The 22722-nt window shown below is 41.9% G+C and overlaps 1 protein-coding gene across 1 annotated transcript; it reads right to left on the reverse strand.

Annotated features, from left to right (window-relative positions):
• Positions 1 to 6967: 6967 nt before the first annotated feature.
• Positions 6968 to 10932, reverse strand: LOC143627699 (protein FAR1-RELATED SEQUENCE 5-like). Its single transcript, XM_077097468.1, has 8 exons — positions 10878 to 10932; positions 9197 to 9508; positions 8915 to 9020; positions 8723 to 8812; positions 8454 to 8649; positions 8000 to 8257; positions 7688 to 7918; positions 6968 to 7342 (listed from the first exon to the last, which is right to left on the reverse strand). Exons 1-8 carry the CDS (start codon positions 10930 to 10932, stop codon positions 6968 to 6970), a joined length of 1623 nt encoding a protein of 540 aa, XP_076953583.1.
• Positions 10933 to 22722: the final 11790 nt, after the last annotated feature.

A 22722-nucleotide genomic window follows, 5' to 3' on the forward strand; every position in this document is an offset into this window, starting at 1 on the left:
AAAAATACATCAACAATCTAATTCACCACCCATAAAAATATTATTCTTTTTTTTTTATTTTTTTTATTATTTGACACCTGCTGATGCTAAGACTATTCTTTATGGTGATCACCAGGGCCGTTTCCAAGAGCTTAGTGGTTTTTGTGGGTCTTGCACGAATTATAAATATGGGACTCAAAATATATTAAAAGAAATAAAAAAACTTATACAATATGTAAAATATATTCAAACAAACTAAAAAATTATGGGCCTCAAACCTCAATAGGTCTTTCACAATTGCCTAGCTCGTACATGCTCTAAGGGGGTGTTTGGCCTAGCTTTTATTTTTAGGCTTATGCTTTTATTTTGAATGTGCTTATAGCTTATTTTCCATTGTTTGATAAGCCGTTTTTAAGTGTTTGGATTAACTTATATTCTACAAGTTGATAATAAGTTGTTAAATCCACCATTCTTTAATTTGTTAGTAATAAGTTGCTTCAATAATTATTAATCCACCACCATTTAAGGGTAATTGAGTAACTTACACCCTTACACAAATAAGCTAAAAAACCATCTTCAAATAAGTTTCTTCAAATTAGCTTATATAAGCTTATAAGAATAAGCTTAAAAAGCTAAAGCAAACACCAAGTTAAGCTTATTTTGTAAAAAAAATCTAAAAAAGCTATAAATTTTGTTAAAAAAGCTAGGCCAAACACCCCCTAAGCCGGCCCCGGTGATCATTTATCATAACTGGTTGTAAGGTGGCACAAAAAGACAAAACATTTTAATTAAAAAAATTAGAAATTCATTTTTGTCCACAATCGATTGCAACCTAGGTTGTTCCGGCAACCTAAGTTTGCAACCAAACTTTTATATAACTTGGTTTTTTCATGAAAAATACAACTTGCAACATTTTTTAAACAAAATGCAACGACACTGTTTTATTAATAAAAAAATATTAAACATTTTGATATAAATTTTATAAAAAAAATGAAGCATTTCTATTTAAAATATTGGTTTATGTTGGGTTGTGATAGTGAGTAAAATATTAGATTGGGTTGAGTTGTATAGGTGAAAGAGAGAGAAATTAGTTTTTTAATAAATGGTTGGGTTGGGTTTTGATAGTGGATAGTCTAATATTTATGTTTATTGATTAACATACGTTGGCATCAAACTCATGTACACTAACAATTACGAACAGAACTGTAAACTAAATGCTTGACCATTTTCTTCGATTTAATATATAGATTTAGTCTCTGGAATAAATTGAACTCACAGAAGCATGTTATGTTTATGGAAAGCGTCATGGCAAAGGGTCGGGAGTTCGTCCCTCAACGGATTGATAGGACAAGTAAGAGAGACAAAATATAAGCGACGGTGACACACAAACTCGTATGAGGAGAGGTTTCCGGCAGCAGGTAGCGGCGGTTAAATCGAAGATGGCGGCGATGATGATACCAGTCCGGTTTTTGATGAATGAAGGATAATACATATATAAGGATTATATATATATATGTGGGATAGATCTTGCGAGAAGTGTTGTTAGAATGAGAAGTGCGAGAAATGAATCTCAGCCGTTGATTAAAAAGATCTATGGTGTAGGTTAGTTAGTGGCAGTTTGGTAAATTTTTTTAACTTGTAACCAGATATATTTGGTTAAAAGGGTAAGTTTGTGATATATGTGTAGCTGGTTAGGGGGAACGGCTGGTTCATCAATTATTTTTCCCGGTTGTCACGCTTCCTTCCATATGGTTTCACGTTCTTCTATGAACGAATATATTATTGGTTTCCAGATGATACACACAATCAAAACGTCAGTTCACCTACACTGTCATCATCGCACAAAATCCTCCCGTTTTACGAAACCGACGAACACAAAAATCCGGTTAATTAAACGAGGTGGATCCTATTTTGTGTACTATAAGACGCAATTTCCGTGGCGTCTAGTTGTACCGCTGTCGGATTACAATCGATTTAAGGGTTTGGTGTCTGCTAGTTCGATTAAAAGAGTAAGGGGGTTTCGAGGGTATGTACAGCTGTTTTAGTTGTAGATGTTCTTTTGTTGTAGTTTTTATATGTGTTCTGGTAGACGAACCCTAGATTGTGGCATAATAAAGCTATTTGTAGCGTTACGGTTACTGTTTTATGTTTTTTGCGTTGGTTATCTGTGTGTAAGTAGGTTAGATTTGGGTTTTTGTGTGCTTTGGTTACTATTTTATGTTTTTTGTGTTGGTTATCTGTGTGTAATTGGCTTAGATTTGGGGTTGTGTAGTTAACTGCAGCTTTAACTGGTTGTTGATGGGGATATGTTTCGTGTTGGTCTCGTGATGTAGGTAAGTAGACGTAATTAACACTGATATAACTGTTGATAATATAAACATTAACGTAGTCGTTGTTATGAACATTTATGCCATAAAAATTATTGTAAATAATTATCTTTGTTGTGCTTGCGGTTGTATTATGTTAACAAAGTAAAGGTGGATGGAGTACCAGCCTCACTATCAAATCTCGGTCTATCAGGCTGGACGTTGGATAAGTTGAAAGAAAGGCAACATCTTGAAATAGTTGGTGGTGGGTTCGGTAGACGCATGAATGTAAAAATGATTGGATCATCGAAAAAGAGAAGTGGTAAGAAGAAAGTTATTAGGGAGGATAGTCGGGCAATAGAAGAATCTGAGTTGCAGGTAATAGTCGTTTACGCGTTTTATGTCACACCTAATTATTGTTTACATGGTTGAAAGTATGGTCGAGTTTGTAATACTGCTGACTGTTGTGTATGCAGGCAAAGGTGCAACGCATGTGGAAAGTGTTAGACATGCTTTCTAGATGCAAGGAGGAATTTGAAAAGTTAATGAAAGAGGTGTATGATGCGTATCCTGGGAAGCTTGAGCTGAAAGAACTTGCTGAGAAGTACAATGAGGTTGTTCAATATGAAGACGACTGGAAGAGTTATTTGGGGGATTCTGGTAGTAACAGCAGAGGTAAGAAAATGGTGGACGTGCATGTAGGAAAACAGTTACCAACGGCAGCATGTGTAGCAAAGGGTAGCAACGAAAAGAGCGTTGAGCGTAGTGTAAGGAAAGCGGTAGAAGAAAAGGGAGAACAAGTACGAGAAGTTGATGAGTTAGATGATCAAGATCCTAATTGCTCACCATTTTGGAGTGATCCGGAGGTTGTGAAAGAGTTGTGCGACAGTGCAGACAAGGTGAGTGCTGGTGGGAAAGGAAGCGGGAGTGGTAGTGACATTGGAATTGGTAGAGCTAGGGCATTGAAGGGTGTAACACAGGAAAGTAACCCGATTTTGGTTGAGCCGTCGTTTAGTTTGGGAATGACACAGATTGGTGATGAAGTATTGCTGAAGACACCAAAGACAGCAAAGATAGCAGTTGATACACTTGGTTTGGATGTTGAGTTGGCGACGGTTGAGAATCAAGGGAAAAAAATGATTGATAGTGATACGGAGCACGCTCCGTTGAGTGAAGTGTCAAGACGTATGGTCGATAAAGGTAAAGGTATCGAAAGGGAGAAAAGGGAAATCAGTCAAAGCTACCGGCTTAGATCGCCGTATATGTATAGGCCGGTGGATGTCACTAACAAAGAAGAGAAAGATGAGACTCTCGTATGGAGGTACATACATCGGACTGGTGGTCCGGAAACGTAAGTCGTTTGACATACACAACGCTAAGTTCATATGTTAGTGTGAATACTAGTAACAATATAGTGTTTCGTTGTAGGGAAACTTTGTTTTCGACTAAAGGTGGACTGTTAGATTTACGTGGTGCATTCGAGACGCTGTAGCCAAACATGACGATAAGTAGCAACGTCATCTCGTGTTTCTCAATGGTATTGAATGAAGGGGAGGCAGCTCGGAGCGATTCGTCACAGTATCGGTTGTTTCTCGGACCAATCGAGCTTGTAAGTTTTGTTGTAATTGCTTTTCATGTATGTTAAAGTAAATGTTAAGTAGTTGGGTGTATTGGGATGGTGTTTACTGCTTATTAGGGGATAGTTTTTTAAAATTGAAACCTTAGTTTTGGGTTGTGGACAAATATGGGAGGGGACCATGCGTTAGTAAGACATGGTTATGTCGTCAACATGGTGTGTAGGTAGTTTGTTAGTTGTTATTTTTTCGACATGCAGCGTAGTAGATAAAGAGAAATTGTAACATGTGCTTGCGTTTTGCGGGTTCATCAGATGAGGTAGTGTACACTTTTTCAATTGTATGTGTGTATTATTGTTTATTATGTTAAGAGACTGTGTAGATTTATTGTTGATCGGATACGGTTGCGTGTACATGTTCAACTGGCTGTGTGTATTACTGTTTCGTGTTGGTCTCGTGATGCCAGCTGGGTAGAAAGTTAATGTGGTTAGTATGCGAAGGTTGATGTTTGCTTTGTTATGTGTGTTGGAATGCGATGGTCTAACGATCGCTGTAGGTAGATATGTAGGTATTACTGAGATGTTGTGTGGGTGATTTATGTGTGTTGTGTAGTTGTAAACTTTTTCAACAGTTTGTATGTTATTGTTTTATGCCATTAACATAATGCTTAGACTTTAAGGTTGGTTGGATACAGTGGTCTGGCACATGTTGATTAATGGATCTTTTTTTTTGCTTCTTGTGTTGATTTTGTGTTTGAAATTAACAGAATGGAAGCATGATCGAGTTAAAAGATGTGACCTTCACAGAGGGCGTTGGATTGATAAAGGATAATCTAAGGCGGGCGGTTAACAACGATGTGAGAAAATTACGAATACGGCCGTATGACATGTTTGTAATACCGATTATGACAGGTGATCACTGTTATTTGGTGTGCTTTGATGTGAAAAATCTGGCAATTGAGGTGTTAGACAATGTTGATAAGGCCATAAACAAAAGGTGGTCGAAATCAGAGAAGGATTCGGATGACGAGTACAGTGGCGTTTGCTCACGTACATGATGAAACTGGTTAGTATGGTTTTAGTAAAAATCCATTTTTTTTTGTTTATTGTATGATGATTAATGACAAGGATGTGTAACGGTTAATGATGAGCTGTTGTTGTAGAAGGAGTTTTTTGTGATTTACCTCCGAATCGTGGATCATCCAAAAGAAATTCCAATGGAAGGGGTAGAACCGAAGTGGCTGAAGTTAAAGTGCACTAGAAAGGAATATGAAGAGTCCGGGTTGTTCACGATGAGGCATATAGAGACGTTTAGGGGGGTAGTAACTGCTGTTGTGGGCTTTGGGAGGCTTCGATGAAGAATAAAAAGGTGTTGATCAGCTTAAGGATAAAGTACAAGGTGAAGATTCTGCTTTCCTCCGTCAACAAGAAGAAAGAGAAGATTGATGAAGCGCTGGTAAGCGAGTGATGGATGCATGCGTGAAGTCTAGTAACAGGTTTAGTGTTTAATGTTTTATGGTTTTCTGAATTATGTTTCATGGGCTTCGGGCCAAAACTCCCTTATGTTAAGACATTAGTATGTTTTGTTTATTATTGATAAAACCTTCTGGTATGTCGATGTGCTTTTGATTATGATGTATGAGCTATGTATGAAAAGTTGGGTTTTGATGACCGAATTTTGAGGATTTTTAAATGTAACTGGGTTTTAGTATGTTAATGAAGTTGGTTTGTTAATTAAATGTGTATGTTTTTTCGGATGCAGTATATGCGTAGATAATTGATGTGTTGGGAAAGGTAACAGTTGTTGACTGAGTTCGTTGCGATGTGTTTGTTGTTACACGCAAAGTATGTGACTATTTTTTTGGTTTATATGTTGGCTGCCAAAGGTAACCATTGTGTGTGTTAGTTTGTTGCACCTCAAAGGTTCAATGTGTCAAATTAGTTAGTGTAATGCTCCATTGTTGAGATACGGTGGTTATGTTGTAGGGTAGTGTGGACCAAACTAACATTTGGTGTGTTCAAGAGGAAGATAATGTTGGTTGCAACAGAAATAAGATGTCAAACATCAAAGTATATAAGAACAAACGAGTTGGGCACACGTTGGACTCAGCAAACCTGAGTACCTACCGGGTGACGCAGACAAGCGCACGTACCTGGATGCTAGACGATGTTAGTACACACTGGAATACATGTGATTATAGTTACATAGCCATAAAGTTTGACTACATAAAAACATTGGGATACTACTGTGTTGAGTAGACTAGAGAAGCGCACCAAGAGAATGACACATACGTGAACACCATTTGGTGCATCTGAATGATAGTACACAATCATAGTTGGCCAATAGGTAACCACATACGGGCCTATATCTAGGTAGAACCGTCACGTAAACACCCGTTAATCCAGAAATTGGTAATTATAGAATATAACATGTTGTGTATGTAGGTTTTTAAAAGATATTCACATACCTTAACTTTGGAACAAAGTGCCTTACCAAATGAGTTGTTCAACCACAGCAAAAATCCATGCTCACTTATTGGTTGACAGACAGAGACGCGCGTAGTTGACATGAAGGGGATGATGACAGCTGTTTGTATAGCTACTTATATAAATAAATCAGTGTAAGATACACAAGCGTATGCAAGTCTAAAAGTGTACGTAAGCGAATAACATGTCTTGTACATGTAAGCGTAGAACATGATTTGTGTTAAGGCATCAAATCCATGTTTAATAATCGGTTGGCAGATAGACATGCATGTATTTTACATGAAATGACTGAAGATAACATTTCATATGGCTGCAAACGAAAAAAAATAATTGTATGTTACACAAGAGTGATGTGAATAGAGGTGTATGAAATTGAAATGTGATGTGTATTGAAAATGTTAAGGTGTAACAGTAGATGATAATGTCTCGTAAGCAAAAAAACACAAAATAAAAAATAAAAGAAAAGACATTATTCAGTATTGTAGTCGGTATCGCTCGTGTCATCCGAATCTTCAGAAGAATCCGTTTCAGATGTGTCAACGGTCTCATCGGTTTCAACATATTCCGCCTGTTGGTTATCCACCGTTGCCATTTTGTCTTTTCTTCTTTGTTGCCTTTCCTTTCAGCGTTGTTCCCTTTCTTTTCGCCTACGTTCCTTCTCTTCCATAACTTTCTTATGGTTATGCGAGTCATGACCACGAACCCGTTTGTTACATTTTGCACAAAAACGTTTTGGTTTTTTGCTTTTCTTCTTAGCCTTCTCGCCTGGACCAATCTTGCGCTTGCGAGATCCTGAACCCTTATTTTTAATCCCTGTTGGTGGCTTTATTGTGATTTGCTCAGGTAGCTTGTAGCCAATCAAATCTTGTATTGTGGCGGAGTTGCTATTACAGGAAGGTTCTATAGGAATTTTTTTCCATATATTGTCCTTGATCTGATGCATCTGATCGACCAACGATTGGAGAAGTTCTATGTTTCCTCTTGCACGGTCGGCGCACTGATTGGTCAAAACAAAAACTATTGCCTTAGTTAAAATCTTTCATCAAGAGGAACGCCGTATCTGGTTTCAATCTTGAACAGTGATGAGGGTAGGACGTCACTCCTCCATCGAGATGGAATGTATTTGTCAGGGATTTCATCAATTAACTCGATTTGGAGGACGTTGAAGATGTGTATACACAGGTAGCCTATGCAAGTGAAACTCTTACAGGAACATGAAAATGTGTTGTCATTGGGATTGTGAGTCACCTGCAGTATACGTTCGATCAGGGTGAGTAGTTAGTGATATGACAGTACGTAAGCGACAAATGTAAGATATTTTGTTACATGACAGGAGATGTACCTTAAATTCGCCAACAAACCCATTGCGTTTGTCTTTGTGATTGATAAGATGAATGTTCAGTCCATCTGCGGAGTCAACACGTGTACGCGCACAATGATACAATCCCTTTGTAATCTCTTTCTGAACTTCTTTGAAAATTGTTATAGTGTAGACGTAGGAGGCATGTCGCTCGATTGGCAAACGGGTCTCTAACGGCGGTGTCTTTGTTGTGGTATCATTTTGCAATTCGCGCTGCACGTGCCGTTGAGCATTCAATGCCATTTCAAAGCAGTTCATGAATTGAACAAAATTGTTGCCAGGGCTAGATTATACTTTGAACTGTGAGTTGCAACTCTCAGAACGTGAGGTAGTCTTCATCAAACAACACATTGGAATATCTCTAAAGTAAGCCGGAACCCAACTTTCCCTAATAGCAAACATGTCTTTTAACCATTTGTTTTCGCTTAAATTAAATTCGTCAATCAAATCATGCCATCTGGATTCAAACGTCTCGGGCTTGATGAATACATTCCAAACCAGCTTGTTAACACGACATCTAATTTCTTCATTAACCTGAATCTCATCCTTCAGCTATAAAACAAAACAAAAGTAACTAGTATTGTTGAACGTGCAATAGAGCCAATAAATAACTTAAAATGACCGACGCATACCAAAATAATTAAAAACTGGAATAGAACATTCATGCTGAAAGGCGTATACATAACTTAACAGGTATTTTGTTTGTAATGTGCCACATGCACAGTCTATGTGTAGATTCATTCAAAACAGATGAAACGGCTTGTTTCATTGCTGGATCTTGATCTGTCAACACCAACCTGGGCTGCTTGCCATGAGCTGATAGGAACGCATGTAGTAACCACTGGTATGAGTCAATCGTTTCTGAATGTATTAAGCCGGCACCGAAGGTAACACATTTCTTGTGGCAGTCAACGACCGTGAAAGGAACAAAAATCATGTCATGCCTGAATTAAAAATAAAGTGTGGTAAACTAGAATTAGAAGTTGTTGCCAAGAAACGTAACGCGATATTTGTTACCTGTTTGTTGAGTAAGTTGCATCAAAAGCTAGCACTTCACCAAACATACTGTAGTTGCATCTAGATATGCCGTTAGACCAGAATATAGACCTTAGCACACCGTCAACAGTTTTGAATTAGAAAAAAAAATCCTCCAAATGACTCATGTTGCTATCGACAATCATTTGAGCATCCGCATCAGCTACACAATACCTGACATTACGAGCATGGTTCTTAAAATCAGTCTTTGAACCCGTGACCAAACAATGTCCACCCTTCAAAGATGACTGAACACGGTGAGCAACGACTGGACCAAAACCTGTAGTTTGAAGATTTTGAATAAATTCCTTGTCTGAAAACTGTAACTGTCTTCTCCTGCGTGTTAGGTCCATATTGTATTCACTAACAAGGCCATGATTGTGAGCCTCTATGAAATCATATATCTCAAAACCGACCGAGTTTGATGGAACTTTAGTTTGATACACGCATTGAAACCTGTAACCTTTATATTCGTGTGGCGTCGCTTGGAAGAGGACGATGACGTGTCTATGGTATCCACATCTTTGCAACGCGGGGTACCGGCTTTGCTGCACACCATATACCTATGAGATATGGCACCTTTGGTCCATGTTATGGTTGACATCCTCATATCAAAACCAGCTTTGGCTGCGTACGCCTTGTATATAGCAACCGCGTCATCCCAAGTTTTAAATTGATTACCAATCGAAGGTTTTTCATGTGACGGGACATTTGGGATCCAACATTTTGACCCATCAGACGAGTATAAGCAAATTGGTTCGTCATTCTCTGCATATAATGTTAATTGATAAAATTCAATCTACCTACTAATATTGGGATAGTAATAAGGAAGTGTTAATGAAAGAAAATAGAAGTAAATTAAACTTTCTAACTCTTACGCTCGTGGCTGATAACGCTTGGAACACTCGACTGTTCGAGTAACAACTCACTGTTTTATGAATCACTCGTTTGTATCTGTGCAACAACATGGTTTCCTGGAACAAAGCAGTTTGGATCTGATTATAATGGCCAGATAATGTGAAAAATGTTGACCAGCTAGAAAAAGTATATGAAAATAGGTAGTCAAATAAAAGTAACAAAAGTATACTACACCATAAATGCAGCTACACATCCGAGGGAAAATAATACAACTGTCAGACCTACAAAGTATACTGCATCGACAAATGATAGCAATAACATAACAGCGTAAATGGATTAACAAAAACAAGATAGCCAATAACCGAAGACTGAAAAAATTCCTAACATTCATACGTCTTAAAAAAAACTGTCTTTCAATAAAATAAAGAACCAAAGACACGCAAATAAATAAAATTTGCAGAAGGTGTTAGTGCTTCCGACTAGAGAAAAGTAACTCCTAATTCGTTGAACGACATTCCTTTAGTTAGTTACAAAGATACATGTAATAATGTAAAAATAATATAGAATAACAGACAAACAGGACAATGAACGTAAGATTGTATCTGTTTGGAAAAAAAAAGAAAAAAAAACAATAAAATGCAAAGCTACACGGGTGAAAAACGTACACGAATATTTGTCAGAATCCGTGCATAAAAATGTATGAACATACATACCTATATATACTTCTCCTATATATATATATATATATATAGGAGAACTATAGTTTGAAAACCCTCTTGAGTTGAGAAAACCAGTGAAAACCCTATGTAACATCGTTTTTTTTTTGTTACATGTAATATATGTTGTAACATTTAATACAAAACATCGAAAACATAAAAAAATGTTTTGCTATTTTTTTTTACATTTTTTTAGTAATTTTTATATATGTTTTTAGGAGAGAGAAAATGTAAATCAACTTTTATATTTTTTATTAACTTTAATTGTGGACCACAAGATTTAAACTTTAATTAAAAACATGTAGTTGAGAATGAGTTTCTAGAGTTTTCACAACTCAAGTGGGTTTTTATTCTAACTTAACCCTATCTATCTATCTATATATATATATAAACGAATCGTATTAGATCGGTTTTATTAATTATCAACTTGATAATACCCGACATATTAATCTGATATTTAATATCTGTGAATTTTGTGTTTCGTATATTACAAATTATGTCTAACTAGATTTTCTAACCGGCGCGTTGCGCCGGGGCAATTGGAAAAACCCCAGTATTGAAACCTGGGCGTTGGTAAACCCGAGTATTACGACGATGAGTTGACACGAATTCAGTCATTACCAACTTAAGGTATCAGAATTAAAACAAAATGGTCCGTAAAACTCGGGCGTTGCGGTAGTAAGTTGGTAAAATCTGAGCGTTGTTGGTCTCGGGATTTGTGGTGGTAAATCAACACAAATTTAATTTGTTTCAGTTATGCTCGTTACGATATTGGAACTATGAAACAAAATAAAAATACAAAAAAAAATTGTCCAATATCGAACCGCCATTTGGACCAATACCAAACTTTCAAATTATATATATTAGATATTTGTTTCAATTATGCTTGTTACGATATAGGAACTATGAAACAAAATAAAAATACAAAAAAAAAATTGTCCAATATCGAACCGCCATTTGGACCAATAAGATAATAGCGTCACCAAACTTTCAAATTATATATATTAGTTTCAGTTATTCTTGTTACGATACTGGAACTATAAAACAAAATAAAAATACAAAAAAAATTGTCCAATATCGAACCGCCATTTGGACCAATAAGATGATAGCGTCACCAAACTTTCAAATTATATATATTAGATAATATATATTTATGTGTGAAATATTTCACAACTTTAATATAATAATTTCTTACAGGTCGGCTTTTATATGGTTGTTTTTTGATATAAACCGTAAACCAAATCGTTCACTACAGTTTGAAAATATTGAAACCAACCGATCAAAAGTTAGTTTGAAAAACCAACCGTGAAACCAAACTGAAGACCGGTTTGGACGGGTTCACGGTTTGAAACCGAACCGTGAACACCCTTAACATAACCTGCGCTCGTCCTATAAGTTCATGTACGCAAATCATAATTCTCCCTTGGAATACTCAATACAAATATTATATGTTATAATTAGTTTTAGAATATTTAGTTTTATAAATATATTAATTTTAAACAACTAAATATATCTTGACAAAAGTAGTCCATTATATTTGCATGTTTTTCATTGGATGCCCTTTGGCAAAAGAAATGACAGAAAACATCTTTTATACTTAAAAACTCTATCACGTTACGTTATTTGACACTAACCCCGTTAATTTTCCTCGTTAAATCTGGTAAAATGAACCCCACTTGAGAGCAATAGTGTCTTTTCACATCTCTTATTCTTTTCCCCTTATTTAATATAAAAAGAAGATATATGTTAAATTTCAGAATTAATAAAAACCCATTTCTTTTTTCTTTCTCTCTAAACAATCTCTCTCCGTGTCAAGGCCACCACCATTGCCACCGCCTAAGACATCTGCTAAATAACCCAACCTTGACCTACAACCATAACCGTTTGTCTCTCCACCATATTCAACCTGTTTCAAATCTGAGAACGAGAACGAGTGGTTGAAAAAGGGGTTTCGAATTTGAGAATGTGGGTTTCACATTTGAGAGTTCCAGGGGTTAAAGAGGTGAGAGGGGTGACGATAATGGTCGGAGATTGACGTGTAATGCTCTACCCTTCTCATATCACCAACTACCCCACCACCACCGTCTCAAACAACACCGCCGTCTCCTATTCGTTTGCGGAAAACACCACCAACCGCTTTGAAAAGCCAGTCCGTACGATACGGGAAGATCTTCTGTACTGTACCTGACGAGGTATGGGCAAAAGATCTGACTAAAGATACGACAGCTTATTGACAACAGTATGGCGAGCAGCATGCTCCTGTACTGTATGTCACTATTAGCCGCTGCCTACTCACCAACTCCTGTCATACCACGTGCATAGCCGGCAGTTGGTGGAAAAGGAATAGTACACAGCAGGCCTGGTCACTATCAGCCGCTGCCTACCCACCAACTACCAGCAGGGCACGTGCGTAGGCCACTGTTGGTGGAACAGGAACACTATTGCAGCCGGCCACACCTCCTTGGAAACCTACCTTCGGCTATAAATACCACAAATGGTATGACCATCTCATCTTAACATATCTTATCATATTATACCTGATATCTGCTCTAGCAATCTCTTAATATACATTTATATTTAAAGAGCAATCTAGTCTGATTCTCACGCCGGAGGGTGGTCACAAGGAGGAACCCCCCCTTCTCAGTGACAAGCTCACGGTGTCTGTTTTGCAGGTTATCAGAAGAACCATCTTCTCCGGGTCTAACCCCTCGTGGGAAACATCTATCTAACCCCCAGGTTACCCGTAATCTGTCCGGGGTCTGGTTAGTGTTTCTTCATTGGCGCCATCCGTGCATTAAGCTAGAACATTTTTCTCCAGTTTTTTCAAACTTCTTGAAAGATGGTTAAAGAAACTCCGGTAACCATAACCCCAGCTACTGGGGGGAATACCGGCAACACAGTTTTTACAAACACTACCCCGGCTACCCAAGCCGGGGCAAGTGAAGTAAATTTTACGAACACTACCCCAGCTACCCAAGCTGGGGCAAGTGCAGTAAATAATCGCTCACTGGGATTCACCGATACCCAGTTAGAGAAACGAACAAGACTCCCCCGCCAAACACTCGATGAAGTTAAGGCATGGGCGGAGGCACGTCAGAGGGAATTCCAAGCTGAGTTGGACGAACGCTTGCGTTCCGTCCAACAGGCTGACGAATTCGAAGATTACTTGGACGACTCGGAGGAATCCGACTCCGACGCGAACCCTCGCCATAGGGCAAAAGGGAAGCGTAAGGAAACGGACTCCCAACCGAGAAGGCATTTTGGAGAAGCCTTCAAACCAAAAAACACAGGTGGAAGTCCACGTGACTTCTCCAAAACATTCAGACCAAATGTTGCAAATGCAGGAACGTCCAAATTTGCAAGGGACATTGCAGAAGCAATTGCCCCAAAAAGTGCCAAACAAATGTCCAGCATAGGCACATATGATGGTATATCCGACCCAGATGATCATTTGAACAGATTCATAGCGGGGGCAACCGTCAGTAGTTGGACGGAACCCACGTGGTGTTACATGTTCCAAATGACGCTTGTCGGGGCTGCTAGAGCGTGGTTCGATCGTCTACCGGTCAACCACATCTACGACTGGGCAGACTTCCAACAGAAGTTTAGCCAACACTTCAGCCAACAACGAAAGTATACCGAGGAGCAATGGACAATCCTCAAGTGCATTCGAGAAAAAGATGAATCTTTGCTAGACTTCATCACTCGCTTCAACTCGAAGAAGCTAAGTCTGGGTAACATTAGCGAAGATCTTGTTCGCGCTGCCTTTATTCAGGGCGCGAACGACCCAGAGCTCATCCGCACCTTAACGGGTAAAGATGGCATGCCATCCACATGGGATGCCATCATGACAGCAGCAAAACGCTTTGCGGAAACGGAGAAGCAACTGGGTAGAGATCTCCCACAGAGCACAAACCTCTACACCCAGAAAACAAGAGAAGACAACGTCCTTACCGCCCGATTAAACAAAAAACGGAAGCTAGGCATTTGGCAGTCAAGGGTAAACTTTGACACCTCATCCGGCTTGCAGCATCGGTTAGGCGGAAGGGATAACGTACAGTCAAACAAGAACTCCAGATGGACGCCGCTCACCAAAAGCGTCACCGAGATATTCGCTACTGAGGAGCTCCCATGGCCAAAGCCTCAAATAATCCGACATCGTCACAATGCTGATCGGAGTAAATACTGTGACTTTCACAGGACAAAAGGCCACAACACCGAAGAATGCATAGACGTAAAGGACATGGTCGAAGCATTCGTCAGAGATGGGACGCTCGCGCACCTCGTGGCGCAATGAACGCTGAGCAGGCTGATGCGTGTAGAACCCCAGCTGGGGAAAACACGAATAAAAATTCCAGCTTCAATGTGGAGACTACATGTTGCGTAAAGAACGAGATCCCGAACCAGGTGCGTATCGGCTCGATGGCACTCCCATCCCAACAACATGGAAGGGAGCTCAATTACACAGTTTGCATGTAAATCAATTCCAAATTTGTAAAGAAAAGGCCAAGAGCCACTTCTAATGGAAATGATTCTCCTTAAAACATCGACGCTGATGATTTTACATTTATACTTTAACTATCAACACTGATGCCGGTTTTCACCGCATACATAAGTGTGAAAGTCGTTGCATGGGGAAGGCGGCAAAACCCGCATAAACCCAAAAAACGGCAGACCTTCACGCAGGCCAGTTAAAGGGGAAAAGTTCAGTCATCCTACTAAATAAAAGTGCCGGTCTATCCGCATGAATCATTAGAGGAAACTGAACACTAACCTATTAACAACCGCGCGTCGAACGGTTAATTTATTCAACACGGATATGCCGGTTTTCACCGCATAAATACGTGGAAAGTCGTTGCGTGGGGAAGGCGGCAAAACCCGCATAAACCCAAAAAACGACAAACCTTCACGCAGGTCAGTTGAAGGGGAAAAGTTCAGTTATCCTACTAAATGAAAGTGCCGGTCTATCCGCATGAATCATGAGAGGAAACTGAACACTAACCTATTAACAACCGCGCGTCGAACGGTTAATTTATTCAACACGAATATGCCGGTTTTCACCGCATAAATACGTGAAAAGTAGTTGCGTGGGGAAGGCGGCAAAACCCGCATAAACCCAAAAAACGACAAACCTTCACGCAGGTCAGTTGAAGGGGAAAAGTTCAGTTATCCCACTAAATGAAAGTGCCGGTCTATCTGCATGAATCATGAGAGGAAACTGAACACTAACCTATTAACAACCGCGCGTCGAACGGTTATTCAAAACAGGGATGAGGAAAACCTACACGCAGGTCAGATATGGGTAAAGTTTAGCCATCCTACTAAGTGCAAGTGACGGTCCTACCCGCACAATCACGAAAGAGGAAGCAAAACTTCACACCTATTATCTACCACGTTCAAAGGTTAACTTATCCTCAGAAAAGATGAGGAAAACCTACACGCAGGTTAGACGCAGGTAAAGTTTAGCCATCCTACTAAGTGCAAGTGACGGTCCTACCCGCACAATCACGAAAGAGGAAGCAAAACTTCAACCTATTATCTACCACGTTCAAAGGTTAACTTATTCTACACTTGGAAAATTGCTAATTTGAACTAAAGTATGCAAGTTATATAACGTTTATAAAGCAAGGAATCCAGAGAAAGTAGCGGTCTTACCCGCACAAAGATTTATATTTCATAAATATTCATTACAAGAATGGCCGGGTAACTACCCGCCTACAAGAAAATAAATCTATACAAGCTAAATCTATCCTAGCAGTGGGAAGGGATCTTCAGGATCAGGCTTCAGGGCCACTTCCACTTGGACCAGCACCATCAGTAGATCGTGGCAGTTCAAGGAAAGCTTTAAAGATAGGTAGCCCATCATCAGCAGCAGCAACTTGATTCACCTTCTCCACCACCGGATGAGGGAAGGCGGCGTACTGATTCACTGCTTGGTCGTAAACAGCTTCAGTATCAACATCGTACAAAGGGAAGTTGGAAGGCGGGATGCCTTTCTCAACGAACCCTAGACCAAGCAGGAAGCCGGCCTTTTCCCCATCCTCGTGAGAAGCGTTGAGGGCTGCGCTCATAGCATCATCATAAGAGGTCTCTGAGAAGACCCGATGCACAACCTACAAGAAAATATACAAGTGTCAAAACCTTTTCTATCTACAAAGAAAAGCGTAAAGAAATGAAAAGCATACCTGAGACAACGCTTCTCGAAGAAGCCATTCCTTGGCAACCAGAGCTTCTTGGAGGGCAGCTTGAGCTTCGTTACGGGCGCGTTCGGCTTCACTCTTATTGAGGTTGGCAAGCAACACTTCTTTAGCCGCAGCCTCTTCGACGCCCTTTAGCTTCCGCTCAGTATGGTCAAGCACCCCCCTCTGGTCTAAGATCTCCTGGAGCTTTTTGGCGTCTTCCATCGCCAAGGCATCATGAGCCTGCTGGAGAGCCTCTAATTTGGCTTTAAGCTCTTCATTCTCCACGCGTAGAGGCTCAGCAACAGCTTCAGCCTTGGTGGCCCTCTCGGTTGCGTTCCTTGCAGTTTCCTTAGCCAGCCGAAGCTGTTCATTAACAGCTTGGGCAGCCTTGGAACGGGCCTCGAGTCGAGCCTGAACTTCAACCTCGAGGGCCTTGAAGCCCTTCTCCTTTTCCGCAGCCACTGCGGAAAGCCTTTGGTTCTCCCGAACAGCCCGCGCCTGAGCCACTTCTTTAAGGCGAGCTGCTTTTAACTTGTCGTTTTCACGACAAAGCAGCTCGACGCGCGGCTGCATCCGGGCCAGGAGAACCCGAAGCTCATTGGTTAGCCTACCCTCCTGGTAGCTAGCCATGGCTTCCCCCAACGCACCACTGGGAGCAGCGTGACGAGCCCATTCCACGCACTCCACAGGGGTGCGAAGGGTTGTTCCTCGGCGAATGTTCCATCGTGGAACATACACTTCATTGGAATCCGACACTGCAAAAAACATAAAGCAGTTAGGAAAAGAAAAAGAAAAAAATATATATATATATATAAAATGGGCCAAAAGAACCCTACGCACCTGTAGGGTCAATAACAGGCCGATAGCCGCCGAACCCATCACCTGAACCCAAGGGAAATCCATCCAAGAGGTCAGGCAGATGGGAAGGTGGCAGAGATTGGCGAGAAGCCCCATGCGTACCTGATGGATCGGCCGTCGTTGCCGATGACGGGGGCATGGTAGCAGCAGCCGCGGTTGCCGCCGCGGAATCCGCAGCAAACGTAGCCGCCGGCTCGGTGAAAGATGCAGTAAAAATTGCACTCACAGCCGGCGGTGACGTCATCACAGCTGGAACAGTCGGCTCAAAGGAGTGAGCAACTGAACCAGCGGAAGCAGGCGCAGGCGCCTGGGTCGTCGCCTCAGGTAGGCTGACCAAGCCTACCGTCATTGGCGGAGATGTACTCCTCTGCGCTCCACCCTGGAATGCGTCAACATCCACGCCTGCACAAAGAAGAAAAGTGTTAATGATAAAGCTATGAAATTAAAGATAAAGTTTGTACTTACGGGTTTTCTTGAGCCTGAAAGTACGGACGGGCGGGGATGAACCCGATGGAGCCGGCCTCTTCGCGCCGGTCACCGTTGTCATCCTAGGCTCTTCGGTGACAGTTGTCACAGCCTGCGGAATGGTGATCTTATCACCACCGGGATTCCCCGCCACCTCTTCGCTCTCGGCCTCCGAGTCAGACCGAGGCACCGGATCGGCAGTGGAGGCCACCTTCTCCTTCCCCTTCCCGCCGGCAGCCTTCTTCTTCCGCACCAACGGAGGACCATCTGCGGATTCCTCATCAGAACATACGATTAGAGGAATTCCAGCAGAGGTTTCAACATTGAGGGGTCGAGGGTCGAATAGCGCCTTACCTGGCCGCCTGGCGCTAAGGATCTCATGGCGTAGCGGATAGACCTCCACGAACCGATCCGCCGTTTGTTCTAGGATGGGCAACTCGTTCTCGTCTAGAGCGCGAGTACCCATCCGAGCGGGACCGTCAGCCTCCCGCGGGTTCAGGAGCGACTGCAAGTCGTTCCCCTCTGAAATAAACAGGAAAAAAGTTAGAAGAGATTCTAAATCAACAAAAAGAAACAAAGCATACCGTAAGGAACAGAGTTCGAACCGTATTCGAGGACGATTGGGATCTTATGCGCATCCGCCTCCTTCCACACCCGGCTCATCCCCAGCATCACCATCCCGGACTCCGCAAACCGGTAAACCGGAGATTGGACTCGGGATATCTTCGAAAACCATTCCGCCTCCTCGTAGTTGGAGGCGTGAAGGCTGGGAAGTGCTTGCCCGTTTTTGAATTTCATGGCAATTGGGATGGCGCAAGCGGAGATGTAGAAGAACTCTCGCTTCCACGAGCGAAGACTGCGCTCGGTCGCGCAAATCTTCAAACCCTTGATCCGGGTTATCAACGTGTACCACCCCTGGATGCACCTCCAAGTGTAGAAGGTCATCAGGCGGTCAACATAGGGCTCAATGCCCAGAATCCGGCACACCCACTCGAAGTGGCGAACCTTGGCAATCGCCATCGGATGCACCTCGGTCAGGTGCACACCATGCCTCTCCAGGACACGGAAAACAAACTTTGTCAATGGGAACCTAAGATTCCCATAAACAAAGAATGCAGCATAAACCCCGATCTTGCCTCTAGGGGCATCGTACACCGTCTGGTGGGGTTCAGGAAACTCAGGCTCGAGAGACTCGAGCATGAACTTCCTAACGACGTACCGATACAGATCGCCAGGCAGAGCACACTGGCACTTGCCAGCAGTACTCTTGTCATCGGCTGTAGCTTCGAAATCACGAGACGACATCTTGAAGATGAAAGAAAACGATTTCAAGAGAATGCTTGCCTGAAAAGGTGAGTATTCGCCGGAAATCGTTTAGAAGATGAAGAGAAGAGTGAAAGTGTGAATTACAAAGAACCCTCTCCCCCTTTATATACTAATCGCAATTAATGCGATGAATTTAATGCGGAAGAGAGAGAAATTGAAGGTGCAATGAAACTATGACACGTGGCAAAAAGCAAGCTGGCAACAGCTGTTGACAGGACGTGTACCATTAATTTCGCGGCCACGCGCCCGAAAAATCGTGCCCACGCGCCTGAAAAAGCGTCTGGAATGACCATGTACTGTCACGTCACCATAACTTCCTGCACGTCCTGACACAGTCAGAAGAAACCGTCGCACGACGTTTCAGAGGTTTGGACTGTTCTTATCCTTTCACCAACTCTTCGAATTTCAAAATTCAAAAATTCAAAAGTAAGCGGGAAAATACCCCTTAACTTGGCAACCAAGTAACCGTAAGACGGATGCGGGTACAGTGTTAAGGCAAAACCCTTCACATACCTAGCACCCGCAGGGAATTGAAGCCAAGAATAACTTGGCAACCAAGTAACCGTAAGACGGATGCGGGTACAGTGTTAAGGCAAAACCCTTCACATACCTAGCACCCGCAGGGAATTGAAGCCAAGAATAACTTGGCAACCAAGTAACCGTAAGACGGATGCGGGTACAGTGTTAAGGCAAAACCCTTCACATACCTAGCACCCGCAGGGAATTGAAGCCAAGAATAACTTGGCAACCAAGTAACCATAAGACGGATGCGGGTACAGTGTTAAGGCAAAACCCTTCACATACCTAGCACCCGCAGGGAATTGAAGCCAAGAATAACTTGGCAACCAAGTAACCGTAAGACGGATGCGGGTACAGTGTTAAGGCAAAACCCTTCACATACCTAGCACCCGCAGGGAATTGAAGCCAAGAATACCCCGGCAACAAAGTAACTATAAGACGGGTGCGGGTACAGTGTTAAGGCAAAACCCTTCACATACCTAGCACCCGCAGGGAATTGACGCCAGGGTTACCTTGGAAGTAAAGTAACCGTAAGACGAGCGCGGGTACAGTGTTAAGGCAAAACCCTTCACATACCTAGCGCTCCGCAGGGAATTGAAACCAAGAAGGATCTTTTGGGCAATGCTTGCGGAAACGGAAATAACATCCCCGCATAGCGGGAACGTCGAGAACTACATTGTTTGAGGCACCAGGATGGAATTGGTGGTTTTAACATAATTGATCACTATGTTCAAAACTACCAAAACCTCAGGGAGAATCCACACAAGTGGGACTCAACGCTCCTGACTTGCGAGGAGGTTACAGCCTACCCGCATCATACCCAAAGATCAAGCAGGAAACTCGGGAATTTCTGCAAGTGACAAGGACTTCCGCGGGAAGAATCCCCATGGAAAACCTTAAAAAACCCTTTTCAAAACCCTTTGCTTAAAGTCCAAAAGTTCACCTCACTTTATTAAACACTCATGAGAAGAACATTGGACTGGGGGGACTTGAAGAGGTAGGTCCCAGCAGAGCCCAGTTGAACCCGCAAGACTCACCTTGAAGAGGAACGTCTGCGCAGAAACCAACTGGATCCGCAGGACCCACCATGCTCAGAGACGTGACGTCCTTACGCGCAGTACGCAAGCTGTTCCCGCAGGAAATGCCTCCCAATGGTGAAGGACTCCGCCTGTCCCCGCAGCCTCGGATACAAGCCATCAGGGAAGGCCACCCGCGCAGCAAGGCTACACGCACAAGGCACTTAGCTCTCAATCACTCAGTGTCACCTGAAGGAATGAGCAAAGCCGGGAACAATCCCGCACAAGGGCGGGAGGGGGAATACTCCCGCCCAAATAAGCCAGTCCGTACGATACGGGAAGATCTTCTGTACTGTACCTGACGAGGTATGGGCAAAAGATCTAACTAAAGATACGACAGCTTATTGACAACAGTATGGCGAGCAGCATGCTCCTGTACTGTATGTCACTATTAGCCGCTGCCTACTCACCAACTCCTGTCATACCACGTGCATAGCCGGCAGTTGGTGGAAAAGGAATAGTACACAGCAGGCCTGGTCACTATCAGCCGCTGCCTACCCACCAACTACCAGCAGGGCACATGCGTAGGCCACTGTTGGTGGAACATGAACACTATTGCAGCCGGCCACACCTCCTTGGAAACCTACCTTCGGCTATAAATACCACAAATGGTATGACCATCTCATCTTAACATATCTTATCATATTATACCTGATATCTGCTCTAGCAATCTCTTAATATACATTTATATTTAAAGAGCAATCTAGTCTGATTCTCACGCCGGAGGGTGGTCACAAGGAGGAACCCCCCCCCTTCTCAGTGACAAGCTCACGGTGTCTGTTTTGCAGGTTATCAGAAGAACCATCTTCTCCGGGTCTAACCCCTCGTGGGAAACATCTATCTAACCCCCAGGTTACCCGTAATCTGCCCGGGGTCTGGTTAGTGTTTCTTCAGGTTTCGAATTTGAGAATGTGGGTTTCACATTTGAGAGTTCCAGGGGTTAAAGAGGTGAGAGGGGTGACGATAATGGTCGGAGATTGACGTGTAATGCTCTACCCTTCTCATATCACCAACTACCCCACCACCACCGTCTCAAACAACACCGCCGTCTCCTATTCGTTTGCGGAAAACACCACCAACCGCTTTGAAAATAGTCCGTTTAATATTGAAGCAAATGTTGAAGGAAAGAATGAACTTGCTAATTATCAGTTCCAAATGATCATTAATTTTAGATGAAATTTTGAGATCCAATTTGGGGGAAATCATAAATTACGGTTTTGTTATTGTTGGATATGGGGAGGAGACACGATGTCTGTCTTGGCGGTGGCAGCCGTAATGGTAGCGGTGACAACAGTGTCGGTGAGGAGAAGGAGTTGGGGGTTTTATCAGTGGGGTAGGGATGGTGCTTGGCGGTAATCAATGGTGTTAGGAGAAGATTAAGAAGAAAGCGGTGTTTAGGTTAGGCAGTAGTTAAGGCAAGTGGTGGTGGTGGTTGTTGGTTGGCGATTATGGTGGTTGAGAGAGAGAGAGAGTGTGTGTGTGTGTTTTATATGTTTTTATTTTTTAGTTTGATTATTAAATTAATTGTAACATTACAAACCTACCCAGATGTTCCTTGCGCATGACTAGATTTAACGAGAAAATTAACGGGGTTAGTGGCAAATGACGTAACATGATAGAGTTTTTATGTATAAAGGATGCTTTCTGCGATTTCTTTTGGCAAATGACATCCAATGAAAAAGTGTGCGAGCATAAAGAAATAGTTTTGCTACTTTTACATGTTAAAAATGAGCAAAAAAAAGTTAAAAGACCCCTCCTATAATTTTTTTCTTATTTTTACATGTTAAAAATGAGCAAAAAAAGTATGTCCACTAAAAATTAATGACAAAAATCAATCCAGAAGAATGAGCAATTATGGATGGATGCCCATGGACAGACAGTTTTAGCTAGCATGTATTTTATACAACGTTTGCATTGTCTATATAATAGGTTGGTCAGTGTATTTCGTTCTACATACACAATCACAATCTACAAAATAAAAA

Source organism: Bidens hawaiensis, unplaced genomic scaffold, assembly GCF_021521415.1.
Source record: "Bidens hawaiensis isolate Kalapana, Puna unplaced genomic scaffold, B.hawaiensis_p1.1 tig00004706_1, whole genome shotgun sequence".
In the NCBI taxonomy this organism is placed as follows: domain Eukaryota; kingdom Viridiplantae; phylum Streptophyta; class Magnoliopsida; order Asterales; family Asteraceae; genus Bidens; species Bidens hawaiensis.